The sequence below is a fragment of the Triturus cristatus genome, chromosome 3_1, assembly GCF_964204655.1.
Source record: "Triturus cristatus chromosome 3_1, aTriCri1.1, whole genome shotgun sequence".
In the NCBI taxonomy this organism is placed as follows: Eukaryota; Metazoa; Chordata; class Amphibia; order Caudata; family Salamandridae; genus Triturus; species Triturus cristatus.
In genome coordinates, this window is record NC_140583.1 from 6,860,340 (window position 1) to 6,872,878 (window position 12,539).

Here is a 12,539-nt window from a genome sequence, read left to right on the forward strand (position 1 = left end):
GGCGTTGAGGAATTCGAAGCGCCGAACACACCTGAACCTGGAGAGGAACAGGAAGAGGACCTGTACTACGGGACAGGCGAAGGGGAAGATGATGAGACTTACCAAGAGTCGACCTCTTCGGAGGCTCAAGACTTGCCGTGGGAAGATCTCGACGCCGAATCACCGGAAGAGGGCGTAGACTCGTATCCGTCGAGGCCTTCGCCACTGGACGACATGGGGATCTACAATCAAGTCATCAAAAGGGCGGCTGAGACGTATGGGGTGCAGTTAGAGGAAGAGAAACCCCAGTCTGGCTTTCCCTTGGAAAGCTTGCTGCCCTCAGACTAGAAGCCAGTTCCTGCCCATGCTCCCAAGTGTTCTGGACCAGGGGAAGGAGGCATTCAAGGAGCCTGCCATGTGTAGAGCTGTGACTCCACGAGCAGAGAATAAATATAAGGGTTCTTCGAAGGACCCCATGAACATCAGAGGGTCAGTACCAGCCGACTCCATCATTACATCCACAGCTTGGAAAAGAGCAAATTTACCCACAAACTCTGGTCCTCCACCAGACAAAGAAAGCAAGAGGATGGACATGATAGGCAGGAAGATGAAAAGGAGTGCAGCCATACAATGGCGCATCGCCAACTCCAATGCGCTCATCAACAGACACGCATAGCAGCACTGGGAAGAAGTGGGAGAACTCCTCAAGCCCATACCAGAACAATACCAGAGAAGAGCAAGCCACCTGGTAGAAGAGGGGAAGAACATGGCTAATACGTGTTTAAAGTCAGCCCTGGACGCAGCAGAGACATCAAGCAGGCAGATGATGCTGGGGATCACAGAGGAGACATGCCTGGTTAAGAATTTCAGGCTTCAATAATGAGGTCCAAAACAACATCCTCAACACCCCCTTCAACGGGGAACAACTGTTTGGAGCACCAGTTGATGAAGTTGAACCAGCTGAAAAAAGATAACGAAACAGCGAGGTCTATGGGGGCGCTGCAGTTCTGAGGTTTGAGAAGGGGAACACCTTCCAGGAGACCAAGTGGCAGAGGACATAATCAGCCTGGGGCAACACACCAAACCACCCAGCAAAGTTATCAAGGGGCTAACCAGGGACAGCAGCATGGATAGCAGCAGCAAAACTGGCAGTGCCAGCCCAGAGGACAATCCTTTCGAGGGCGGGGCCGAGAAAGGGGGAACAGCCAGAGGGGAAGTCAGCCTCCCACAGGAAAGTGACTCACCAGCAGAAACAACGCACTCCGGGATGAGGCCTCAGGAAGTGCAAAAAGAGACAAAAACCCGAAGAAATTCAAACACCCCTCCAACGCACATCACTGGTAGGAGGCTGATTAAGACACTTCCTGCAGGAGTGGAGGGAAATAACATCAGACAAATGGATATTAAAACTCATACAATATGGGTACTGTATATACCTGGAAAGGCTACCGCAAAACAGAAGGCCAAAGGTCAGAGTGCGCACAACAAAGGAGCTGACACTTGAGGGAGGAAGCAAAAGAATTGCTAAAGAAAAGAGCCATAGAAATTGTGCCACAAAAACAAAGAAACAAAGGGGTATACGCAACCTACTTCCTCATACCAAAGGTAGACTGAACATTACGCCCAATTTTAGACCTCAGATTCCTAAACCGGTTCATAAAAACTCAAAGGTTCAAGATGACCTCCCTCCAAGAGGTCATACCTCAACTATAAAGAGGAGACTACATGGCGACTATAGACTTAAAGGACGCCTACTTGCACATCCCCATCAACCGCAAACAAACACCTCCTCAGGTTTGCAATAGGCACAAATCACAGTGCTGGCTTTCGGACTAAAATCAGCACCAAGAGTCTTCACATTCTGTCTGGCGGCAGCAGCAGCACACTTAAGGAGGAAGGGGATACATGTATGCCCATACCTCGACGACTGGCTGCTAAAAGCAAGCTCATACCACAGGTGCCGGAAGCACCTAGAGATGGTGATACAGACGGTTTTCAATCCATTGGGAAAAGACGTCAATAGAACCAGAACAGCTAAAGAGGACTCTGGCTATATGCAAGGAGACGTGTCTGTACCGCAAGGGGCAAACTCTGACAGTGAGGACTGTGAGCAAACTGATGGGGATGATGGCATCATGCATACATTTGGTACCACATATTCGCCTACACATGAGGCCATTTCAAGAATGGATCCAGCAGCAATGGTCACAAGCGACGGGGAGTTGGGAGGATCTAGTGGTTGTCACACAAGCAGTACAGCAAGAAATAGCGTGGTGGAACCAGAAGAACTTGGCACAGGGGAGATAATTTACTCAACCAACCCCAACTGTAACCATTACAGCAGACGCCTCCAAGAAGGGGTGGGGAGCGCACAACCTCAAAGTAAGGGGGTTGTGGGGACGTCAGGATGCAATGAAGCACATCAACTACCTAGAGCTGAAGACTGTGTTCCGAGACTTCAAGGTCTTTCAGAAACTGCTGTACGGGAACAGATGTGAGAAAGTGGCTCTGTATATACTGTTCCCAAATAGGTACAGGGTGTACAGAGTCCACAGAGGCTTGGCAGAGGCTAAAGTTAGATATAGCCTTACTCCCTAAAGTGGTAGCTTGGTCGAGCAGTAAGGCAGTATCAGAGGACAGTGTAAAGCATTTGTTGTGCACACTCAGCCAGCAAATGGTCTCACACACACAATAACTGAACTCTAGGCCAATGGTTTATATTAAAAATATATGCTTATTTTATTTTAGAACCAACAATTGGAATTAAAATATACTTTCTCGGAATGAGTTGCTTTATATAAATACTTTTGCAATATGCAATTGACTTTTGTAAACAGTTACAAGTGGTTGCAATAGGCAACACTATTTTAAACACAATAATGCATTGAGTTCAATGGAAGTTTCATGTTATTTGCAACAGATTACTTTTAGAATTCCAGGACTGGAACCTAGATTCAGTCCTGGGTCAGTACTCAAAATCACGTGATGAAAGTCAACTTAATTACTGTAATTTTTAAACAATATTTAGCTATTTTAAAAGTTGACACTTAGAAAATATTTCAAAGAAAACAGTCAATGATTCCCTATGGAAGAAAATTCAGGTTACAGGTACAGTATGTTCTTGTTACTTTTGTAATCCAGTACTGGGTGTTTGACTCAGTACTGGGACCTTTATCCAAAACAGGTAAGTAATTACGTTTTCAGATATTATACGATTTTTGAAGAATATTTAAAGATTGCAGAAATCGACACTTAGAAGAAATTTCACAGAATAACAGTCAATGGTTTCCATGGAAGAAAGTTGAGTTAAGGGTAAGTACAGTTGTAAGTATTTTTCAGAGTCAGTGCTGGGCACCAAGATCCAGCACTGGGAGCTCACCTAAGAGCAGGTGAGTAATTTCGTTTTCGTTACTCAGCTGATTTTTGGTGAATTTTTTAATTCACATTGTTCTTCCCTGGTAGATGTATTGCTAATAGGTCTATCCTTCTGGGGATTGCCCATCTCCATATTTCCTGCGCTAGCCGTGAGTGTCACTGAATGTGTCCCTCCTTGCTTGTTGATGTAAAACATGGTAGTTGTATTGTCTGTTTGTATTAGTACTCTGTTGTAAGAAAGTTGGTTTCTGTTGCAGTAACCCCCCCCCCCCCTTTTTTTTTGCCTAATAGCTGATGCACTTTTCCTTGTTGTGCCCTGGGCTCCTGCCAATCAGGTGCCCAGGGCCTGTGTTCCTTCCCTAAAAACTGCCTAACAGCCAAAACCCAAATTGGCAAACCCTGGCCACATGTCAGCCCCTGGTAAATGGTACCCTAGGTACCCAGGGCCTTGTGACCAGGGAAGGCCTCTAAGGGCTGCAGCACTCATTGTGCCACCCTTAGAGGCCATGTACCCTAACACACACACACACACACACACACACACACTGCTCTTGCAGGCAGAGTGTCTGGATACAAGACAAAACAGTCGACATGGCACACATCCCTGTGTGCCATGCCCACAACCTACACTGCCCTGGCATACATCAGCCACCCCTCTAGCTGGGTGCCCTACGCCAGTAGTGTGGGCACAGAGGCAGGAGCCCTGTGCCCCTACAGTGCCCTGGTCAATTCCTGAGCACTGTAAGTGCAGTGCTGCCATTTAAAAGAACATGGTGCTGGGAGCTTGTCAAACACGAACTCCACAGCACCATAATGGCAGCACTGAAGACTGAGAAGTTTGGTATCAAACTGCTCAGCACATTAAATCCACACTGATGTCAGTGTGTGATTTAATCTACAAAGCACCACAGAGGGCATCTTAGAGAGGCCCCCTGAAACCTAAACCTACAATCCACGTCTGTTCTGAGGCTGCCTAGGCTGCCACACAGCAGACATGTTGCTGGACCCTGGGTAGGAGAGCCCCTGCTCTCCTGGGCCTGCAACAATACACATCCTGGGCGAGGTGCTAGATCTCCTCCCCCAGGATGGGCAGGGGGAAGCTTCAAAGACATGCCGCCTCTGAGAGCTTCCCCAGGCCAGGCCACTGCAACCCCCTACTCTGGCGGGAAGCTTGGCTGGAAACCCCAAATAAGGACGGGGGATGTGCCAGCCTGCCAACCCCACCCCTCAGGTGGGGGAGGTGAGGTGAAGCACATCTCCGGGCTCTCGCCATCTTGAAGATGGGGAGCCCTGCCCAATCAGGACTAGGCTACTGCCCCCCTCCCACAGGAGAGGCAGGATAGGGGGTGTACCCACCCCAGGACAGGGACCCATTGGTCCCTGCCCTTCACCTACCTGTAACGCCCCTAAATCTAGTATTTAGGGGCACCCTGAACCTTCCTTCCCCAAATTCCAGATTCCAAAATACAAAGAAGAGCAAGAAGAAAAGTCCTGCCCTGCAGCTGCTAAGAAGAGGAAGACATCAACTCCGCTTTGGCCCCAGCCCTACTGGCCTGTCGACCCTCGAACCTGATCCTGCTCCAACCCGGCATCTCTTGTGGCCAGCAACCTCACAAACCCCTGAGGACCTGGCTACCTTCTGGCTCTAAGCCCCTGGGACTCCCATGAGCAGAGGCTCTACTCAAACTCCGCATCTAATCCCTGGCAGCAGCCCGGAACCGCGAACCCAGCACACTCTGCACCAGCCAAGCCTGGCCAGTGCCGGAGTGAACAAAGACCACGAGGACGACCCCACGGCGACTGTGACCCCGAGTCCGGCACCCAAGGACTTCCCTCGACGACGCCTGCAGCCTCCGAACCAGGTGCAACCCCCCCCCCCCCCCCCCCCGCGATCCACAGAGGGTAAGATTTTCCCGACACCAAAAGGCACCCCGGCGCCCCACGGCCCCCTGTGCCCAGTCCCGGGGTACCTACCTATCCTCCAACTACCCAACTTACCTCTTGAAGTGGTGGTGGCACCTGAAGAATCTTCGTCCCCGAGCTTGAAGTCTTTTTCTAAACCGGAGCTTTCCCATTGAAATCAATTGAGCGCCCGATGGCTCAAAAGCACCCTGCACCCAGCCGCCAAAGTGGCCCTGGCAGTGTAACCTTTGCACCTATCTACTTCCCCATTTGCCCTGAGCAAGTGACCAGGAGCCCAGCTCCCACAGCCGCGTGGCCTGCTAGTCAGCAGCCACCAACCAAGGCCCCCCTGCCTCCCATAGGAAAACATTGGGCCTAACTCTCTCTGCACCCGGCTGCCCCTGTGCCGCTGAGGGTGAACCAACTGTACCTACCTGACCCTGGGGGACCCCTGAGTCTATGCCCAGAACCTCAACTCTGCCAGTCGAGTACTTACCTTTAAACCGCTAACTCTATTTTCTCCATAGGGTAACATTGACTGGTTTTTCGTGAAATTTCTTCTAAGTGTGGACTTTGCAAAACTTTAAATATTTACCAAAAATCAGCCGAGAAATGAAAATACTCACCTGCTATTAGGTGAGCTCCCAGTGCTGGATCTTGGTACCCAGCACTGACAGTAACCCAATTTTCTTCCATAGGGAATCCTTGACTGTTTTCTATGAAATTTCTTCTAAGTGTCAACTTTTAAAATAGCAAAACATTGTCTAAAAATCATAACAGTAACTAAGTCGACTTTTATCACTTGTTTCTAAGAACTGTCCCAAGACTGAATCTAGGATCCAGTCCTGGAATCACAAAAGTAATCCTGAAAGTAATCTGTTGCAAATAATTTAAAACTTCCATTGAGCTCAATGCATTATTGTGTTTAAAATTGTGTTGCTTATTGCAACAACCTGTAACTTTCTACAAAAGCCAATTGCATATTGCAAAATTATTTATATAAAGCATCTCATGCTGAGAAAGTATATTTTTATACCTATTGGTTCTAAAATAAAACCGACCTATTTTATATATAAACCATTGGCCTAGAGTTCAGTTGTGTGAAACCATTTTGCTAAGTGTGTACAACAAATGCTTTACACTGTCCTCTGATACTGCCTTACTGCTCGCCCAAGCTACCACTTTAGAGAGTAAGGTTATATCTAACTTTAGCCTCTACCAAACCTCTGTGGACTGTATACACTGTACCTATTTGGGAACCGTATATACAAAGCCACTTTCTCACATCTTGGTCCTGAAATCCTAGAATTTGGTTACCTTAACCTTCCTCCTGACTGTATGAACGTCCTCAAAGAAGCTAGACTGCTACCACTAGAGCATGCTATGCAGCCAAGTGGAAGAGATTCGTAGTATACTGCCATAACACTAATCCCCTAGATGCGTCTATCCAACACATCATAGGCTACTTACTACACCTCCAAAGATGCAACCTACCCTATACCTCTATCAGATTGCATCTGGCTGCCATAGCAGCATATCTGCAAATTAGAGAGCACCTCTCACTTTTCAGAGTACCTACCATAAAGGCCTTTATGAAGGCACTCAAAAGAATAATTCCCCTAGAGTACCACCTTCCCCTGTGTGGAATTTGAACATCGTCCTCACAAGACTAATGGGGCCTCCATTTGAACCTCTACATAAATGTGAGCTACAATTCTTAACATGGAAAACCTGCTTTCCTCGTAGCCATTACTTCTCTACGAAGAGTTAGTGAACTCCCAGCACTAACCATTCAAGAATCCTTTCTGCAGATGCATCTTAAAGTTGTTCTCTGGACTAATCCTAAATTCCTCCCTAAAGTCATTTGTCCCTTCCACCTCAATCTGTAGAGCTGCCTGTATTCTTCTCGCTAGCTGTTACAGTCGCAGAAAGAGCTCTTCACACCTTAGATGTCAAAAGAGCACTACTATACTACATAGAAAGAACAAAACCCTTTCGTAAGACCAAACACCTATTCGTGTCTTTCTCACCACCACACAAAGGCAACTCCATGTCAAAATCTGGGATAGCTAGGTGGATTGTCAAATGCATACAGATTTGTTACCACAAAGCAAAACTTACATTATCTGTTCCTCCTAAAGCCCACTCTACACGAAAGATAGGGGCTTCAATGGCATTTTTAGGGAACATCCCCTTAGAGGATATCTGCAGAGCAGCTACATGGTCTTCACCGCACACATTCACAAAACACTATTGTCGATGTGCAAACTAAACAGGCTAGTGTGGGCCAGGCTGTACTCAAAACATTGTTTCAAACCACTGCAACAGATACGGGTGGTCGCCGCTAGGAGCGAGTACTGCTATATAATCTATGCCCAGTGTGTAATCTGCAGCTCATATGCCTCGAACGGAATATGCTACTTACCAGTATGCATCTGGTCTTGGCATGTAGAGCTGCAGATCTACACACGCCCCCCCGGCTACCTTTTTCTGTTCCAGTATTATCTTACATAGATACAACACACATGGGTTTCTTTACTGTTACTACTACGCTCCATTTCCCTGCTGGCGAAAAAATCTGAGGATGGAGCCGAAGCCCATGCGCAATAAGATTCAAAGGAGGAGTCACACACCTCGTGACTTCCAAAGACTTTCCAAGACAAACAAGTGCAAACATCCGGGCCCAACACCAGATGGCGATCTATGCACAGTGTGTAGGTCTGCAGCTCTACATGCCAAGAACAGATGCATACTGGTAAGTAGCATATTCCTTATGCTGCAAAACGAAATGATTACATACCAGTAGGTGTAGTGTTGCAGCCTGAAGTTCTTTCTGGATTCACATGGGACCCTCCTGCCGCTCCAGAAATGGAGTGAAAATCAAACTGGTGAAGAGAACGATTCCAGACCAGAGTAATCTGAAGGGGGAGGGGGGAGAGAAATAATTTGAAGATGACGGCAACGCACAGGAATTTCTGGGGAGCTGTCTGACGTCGCATAAGGGATGAACTTGCCACCAAATAGTGCTAGACTCCCACACAGAATGAAGGGACAAAACACAATTCCAGCTCCAACCACTGGAATAGAAGCACAGCATGTCAATTTAGTAGACTCATGAGGCTGAAAAACTGCTCCCGTTGGCAAGTAAGCAGTTCATTCTTGGTTTTTCTCTGAGCCACTGAGGAGATCACAGAATCTGGCTGAGGATGCCCAGTGAGGCGAGCTGCAACTGGATCCAAGGCTTCATACCTGTTTTCCAGACAAGTTATCACGGTGTTTCGTTAGCTTTAGTCCTAAATTAGTGTTGATTTATAGACTTCTGTGGCTACTCTTTAAAGTCGTAAAGAAACTTGCTGATCCACAAACGTTCTTGGTAGGTTTGATTTCTTGGCGGCTCTCTCCATGAATGAATGCAAGCTCGAGATCTGTCTCCCCCTTAGTACAAAGAAATCCCGTCCATCTTGTGAAAGTTCCCCTCCCTCCTTCCTCTAGATCAGAATATGTTAAGCTCTTTGAATCCTCCTCATTCTGTCTCTTCGGGAGTTGCTGGGGCCAGTGGTCGATGAGCAGGTCTGGATGTAGGAGGCAGCAGTGGTGACGGCTCTTTCAATGTACCAGGGATTCCCACCCCGATGGCAGAGGAAAGATTCACGCATGTTAGATACCTATCTTGAAGAACTGGAGTTACAGGTAAGTAACTTCTTTCGGTTTTTGAGGTTAACCAAGTTCAAGCTCCTCTTTAAACTCCAGTTTCTCAAATAGCTGAAGGAATTTATATCAAATTACAAAAGACATGCTTTCTGAGGAACGTACTAACTGTCTGCCAAATCTTATAAAATTCCCTTCAGCAATTTGTGTATTGGTGAGCACACTTTCCTATGGAAATTAAAATCTGAAATATCTTTTATTTATTTTTTGCCCCTTCCTTTCCCGGGCTTGATGGATTAGTGCAAAACTTTCTGTCAAGGAGCCAAAGTTGATGAACGTACTGTTGCTTTGAGCCCTTGTACATTAATTCACCACTACCGCTTGCGTCTTTTACACCTGGCTTTTTGGCTCCTAGTTTTCTGCTATATTTCTTCAAGTGTAGACCTTTGTTGGCATCAGACAAGCCTGGTGTGCAACAGGATGCTTGACCTAGAGCGCCCACTCAAGACCAAAGAGTGGCATGATTTGTTTTTCACTTGGTGCTTGCGCTTTTCTTGCTTTTGTACAAGTAGGCCTATTGTGCCCTTCCGTTGCTCTCAGTCTCGAACAGTGGGGTTGGGGCTGTCTCCCCGTGGTATTAATGCACGTTACTGCCCTGATGGTGTCTGCACAGATGTTAGTGTTGATTAAATCTGGGCACAGTTACAAAAGAGCAGAGTAAGGGATTCCCTATGAGGTGGTGATTGGAGAAGTTTCCACGTGGGAGGTGAGTTGATACTTTCCTATGCATTTGGGGAGGGCAAAGTGCTTAACATTTGTTTTATTGTGATAGATTTGTTCATTTCATTTGGCCAATGTCACTTAATCTAATTCAGACCCCTTTCCTATGAAGCAGCTCTTGGTTCCCTGAGTGAGGCTTTCCAGGGCTCTTGTGTACTTTAAAGCATGTTGTGGACGAAACTATGAAGCAGCTCTTGGTGCCCTGAGTGAGGCTTTCCAGGGCTCTCGTGTACTTCAGAGCATGTTGTGGACGAACCGACCTCAACCAATATTAAGTGCAGACGTAAGGCCTGCGGGGAGAGTTCCAGCACTGAAATATCGGCAGGCCATAATTATCAATAATACCATTTGCAAGATTGCTGTCCCAAATGCTTTGCAATAGTTGCAGCATCACTGCTTGACAAGGTATTTCACTGGGTCAGCATTTGGGATAAAGTGGTGCTTTTAGATGGACTTGAAGTGATGTTAATGCTTCTCTGTGTTTGTGTCTAACGTTTGACTTCTGTTTCAGTTTCTAAGGTGCTTGTTTCCAGCCCGGCTGCAGCGTTGACTCCGTACTGGCCAGTTCAGACAACTAGTCCATTACATTCACCTCCTTTACCAATGGACAATCCTCCACCCCCTCCTCCACCCCCACCGGAGTCTCCACCTCCACCTCCGCCACCGCCTCCACCGCCTCCAGTAGAGGCAGACCTCCAAGATGTTGTAGTACCCATGGAGGATGATGATGGGGAGGAGCCTCCCGCCCCTGGGACAGAGGATCGCTCCCTTCTGAAGCCTCTGCGTCTGCCGGTCTCCAACACCAAGGTACCTACCCGGACGGTCGACTGCAGTTTGATCATGTACTTGCTGCGAGCGTTTAGTGTGTCTTCATTTGAACATTCTTGAGAAGGATGCTTTCTAACCACTGTGTGCGTGATTGATGAGGTAGCAACAAACTTAAAGATCTGTGTGGGCAGGGACATGAGGTGGAAGGAACCTACATATGCATGCTCCTTTGGAATGGTACTCCGTCTCCTTGGATTTGGACTCTGCATTGCATGTTCCATTTGTGCAAAGGTCTCAAACATTTTGCTTAGAGGTGTCTCGTAACAAAATAAGCTAGGCTCCACCATAATTATGTTGCAAAGAAATATGCCCCACATCTTACTGTCTTCCCTGGGACATTTGTCAAACTCAAACCAGGCTTTCTGACGTCTACATCTTCTCTAACCACCCCCATCTCCTGGGCCAAGCTCTGAGCTCCAAACCAACACTGGCACAGTAGGGGGACCCGGACGTCTAATGCAAGCAAATAAAATCTATCCCTGTTGCTCATTTTTTAGAGCAAGACCGCCACAGTTGTGGTTCTGTGGGGCCCTTCCATCCTTTGGCACTGGTGCTACTGATTGCAACATCCCTGAAGTAAGCGGTCTCCCTTTTTGAAGATACCCCCATTCCAAACACTTTTCAGGGTCATCGCTCCAAGGTCTGAAGGCCCTCTTTTGGTACATTTCGACCAGACCTAAGCCGGTTTTGTTTAAAACTGCTTTCCAGGTCATCTCTCTAAACCTCAAAGCTTCTCCACCTTGCAGATCCCTTAAAATGTGAATACCTCACAACCTGGGAAGCTCAGGGTCTCTGGGTCTGCAACTGTAATCAGTCTAAGACTAATAAGATTGGAGTGGAGTGGTGGAAGGCTTGTCTCAACCCTCAGGGCACAAAAGGCAGATATTGGAACGCGGAGCAATTTTCACTCCAGCTGGCAAGCCAGCCAAGCAGGTGCTGCACCAAATGGCAAACACTAGACCGCTCTGTACCCTTCTCAAGCCAGTCGGCGAGTAAGCAATACAGGAGCTGGAGCTCTGCACACACAGGAAAGACTTCTGACATCTGAGCCATTCTTAATCCGACCACTGAGTAAGCCAATCATCTGCTGGATGTCTGCACCAAAGGGAACACATTGGAGCTTACTCAGCTCTTCTCAGTCCAGCCAGCCAGCAGGTTAAGCGGGTGCTGGACCATGCACACACAAATTAAACATCAAATTACGGGAAGGACGTGAACGCTCCAGAGCGAGTGAGACTTCGCTCCCTTTCATTTGTAGTAGTAATTTTGCAGCGTGAATCTTTTCTAGATTCACATGCTGTGCATTATTCTGCCCCATCGTAAATATTTGCCTTGAAGTCCTGGCTCCTCATTTTTAGGTCGAACCTAGGCAGCACATGCACTCTCTCGGCGTACTATATTCACTCAGGGGCCTTACATCCGGCCTCTAGCTTCTAATTGGCTTTTGTCAGTGTCCTTTAAAAAAACAAAACGCTTCTAATTGGATAATGGTTCCTGCGTGTCCCACCTTTTTTCTAAATTGTTTACTCCTGTGGATCGCCCCCAGGACTTGTCCCCTTCTATTTGTGCTATTGTGTCCTCTCTTTGGTACTTTTTTTTTTTTACATAGCACCACACCCAATTTATGGTCGTTGTCCTTTAGTGTATGCCAGATGATTATTGGAGAAATTAAGGTACTGCCATCGATAGCCACATTTCATGTAGAGCACAGGGAATCACTCGTTACAACTCATTAAAAGAAAATTTGTCCTTCGCGTAGGTTCGTGAGCGAGTTTCTGAAAAGCTGTGATGGCAACACTACTACCCACTGTAGTTATTCTCTTCCCTACTCCACTTTCTTTCTTCTTTAGTCCCTTCCCTTCTCCATTCACCCACCTTCATTACGCACACCCTGCCCGCCTTCTCTGTGCCCTCCCGATCCATGCAGTGCAGATATAAACTGCTTTTGTTAGTAACAACTTTCAAAATACAATGCTCCAAACGTCCCAGATGCCCACAAACCCCTCGCCGGGTTATCTCCCTTTTTA

At 47.2% G+C, this 12,539-nt stretch overlaps 1 protein-coding gene across 4 annotated transcripts in view; it reads left to right on the forward strand.

Annotated features, from left to right (window-relative positions):
- FNBP4 (formin binding protein 4) overlaps positions 1 to 12,539 on the forward strand; it is a 298,745-nt gene that overhangs the window by 161,534 nt on the left and 124,672 nt on the right. For all 4 annotated transcript variants that reach the window (XM_085646515.1, XM_085646517.1, XM_085646516.1 and 1 more), the window contains one exon: positions 10,196 to 10,491. In XM_085646515.1, the coding sequence (XP_085502641.1) occupies positions 10,196 to 10,491 (296 nt within the window). The remainder of the gene's footprint in view (positions 1 to 10,195; positions 10,492 to 12,539) is intronic.